Source organism: Haliotis cracherodii, unplaced genomic scaffold (genome assembly GCF_022045235.1).
Source record: "Haliotis cracherodii isolate W230 unplaced genomic scaffold, xgHalCrac1.p SCAF_3, whole genome shotgun sequence".
Lineage (NCBI taxonomy): Eukaryota > Metazoa > Mollusca > Gastropoda > Lepetellida > Haliotidae > Haliotis > Haliotis cracherodii.
Genome location: NW_027266286.1, coordinates 35,864,956 through 35,866,643, shown reverse-complemented (window position 1 = coordinate 35,866,643; position 1,688 = coordinate 35,864,956). Strand labels below are relative to the sequence as shown.

General features: G+C 42.1%; 1 protein-coding gene across 1 annotated transcript; it reads left to right on the top strand.

Moving 5' to 3' along the window:
- Positions 1–420: 420 nt before the first annotated feature.
- Positions 421–1,320, top strand: LOC139475394 (uncharacterized). Its single transcript, XM_071258614.1, has one exon. It carries the CDS (start codon positions 421–423, stop codon positions 1,318–1,320), a length of 900 nt encoding a protein of 299 aa, XP_071114715.1.
- Positions 1,321–1,688: the final 368 nt, after the last annotated feature.

Here is a 1,688-nt window from a genome sequence, read left to right as displayed (position 1 = left end):
CCATGGTGGGTGGGGAGCAGAGGTGCTGAATTATTTCCTTTCATCATGTCTCTCCAATACCCTGGTTCAAACCGTTCGAAACGCAGACATGTCGATCTACATGTATCTGATCAAACTGAAAACTTATCTCGTGAATTGGATTCCTGGGCCCGATTTATTGTGATCGAGGCAGCTGATAAACAACCACTAAAACTTAATCCTTTCGCCATCTCAAAAGCAGTTTCAGGAATTTGCGGAGAAGTTAAAAATGTAACACGTCTTCGTAGTGGCTCTCTTCTTGTTGAGTGTTCACGGAGACAGCAATCTCTCAATTTGCTATCTGTAACTACATTTGCAAATATTGAGGTTGCTGTGTCCGTACACAAAACCTTGAATTCTTGCCGAGGCATTGTTCGAGACAGAGCTCGTTGCCTGTCCGACATGTCGGAGCAAGACATTACAGATGAATTGACTAGTCAAGGGGTAACTGCAGTTAAGCGTTTCACCATGAAATCCAGAGACGGTGACATCATCCCGTCAAATACCTATATGCTTACATTTGCCTTGTCGGCCCTTCCTAAGTCTGTTAAAGCTGGTTATCTAAACATTGGAGTGGAGGTGTATGTCCCCAATCCACTCCGATGTTTCAAGTGCCAAAAATTTGGACATGGATCAAAATCTTGTAATCACTCTGTAGTCTGTCAGCGCTGTGGTGACGACCATGACAGCACTGGATGTACAGCTGACATTAAATGTTCAAACTGTAACGGCAAACATCTGGCTTTATCTAAATTATGTCCAGTGTGGCAAAAGCAATCAAAAATCATAAAACTCAAATATGAACAAAATATCTCGTTTTACGAGGCTAAGAAGTTTATTGAAAGTCAGTCCCCGTCTACTCCACTTACCAGAACCTACTCTGCTGCTGCTGCTGCTGCTACTATCTCTGCTCCTCCAATGGTATCGATTTCTGTTCAAACAGAATTGACATGGATCAAATCAGATACACCTATCAGCTTTACTTCTGTGATTACGTCAAATTCATCCTCGAGTCAAACTGAAACTTTGTCTGTTTACCCTGATGCTGTTGAATCAGCTACTAAAGAGCCAGAGGCTACTGTTGAACCAGCAACAACTGGATCTGCCGATGTTACTCTGACCAGAAAAGAAAGGAAAAAACGAAATAAAAAACAGACAAACAAGAACTCCTCTTCTTCAGAGATAGTTGTCCACAACTCCTTTGATGCTCTGGACATGGATGTCACCCCATCTTCACAGAGCAGTAGTAGGAGTCCTTCCTCCTCACGTGTACGTGAGCGTTCACCGATTGAGCCACCATGACTCAATCTCCTAACATAATTCAGTGGAATTGCAGAGGACTTAGGAATAATTTTAATGAAGTCCAATTATTAGCACAAGACTATAAACCATCAGCTATGTGCTTACAAGAGACCTATGTTAAGCATACTGATAAATTTGAATTGCGTCAGGACAATTCTTATCATTCTTTTTCACCTCCAGGTGATAAAGCCCTTGGCGGTGCTTCCATTTTGGTGAGGCAGGGCATCATCCACAGTCCTGTTCATCTCAAATGTAACCTTCAGGCTGTTGCAAATGTAACCTTCAGGCTGTTGTTGTCCGTCTTACTCTACAAGTAACTTTCACACTTTGTTCCCTATATATTTCTCCATCCTCAAATTTACAGCAGT

Excerpts from the sequence above, each read along its gene's own strand:
- LOC139475394 (XM_071258614.1), top strand. The coding sequence starts at position 421 with ATGTCGGAGCAAGACATTACAGATGAATTGACTAGTCAAGGGGTAACT.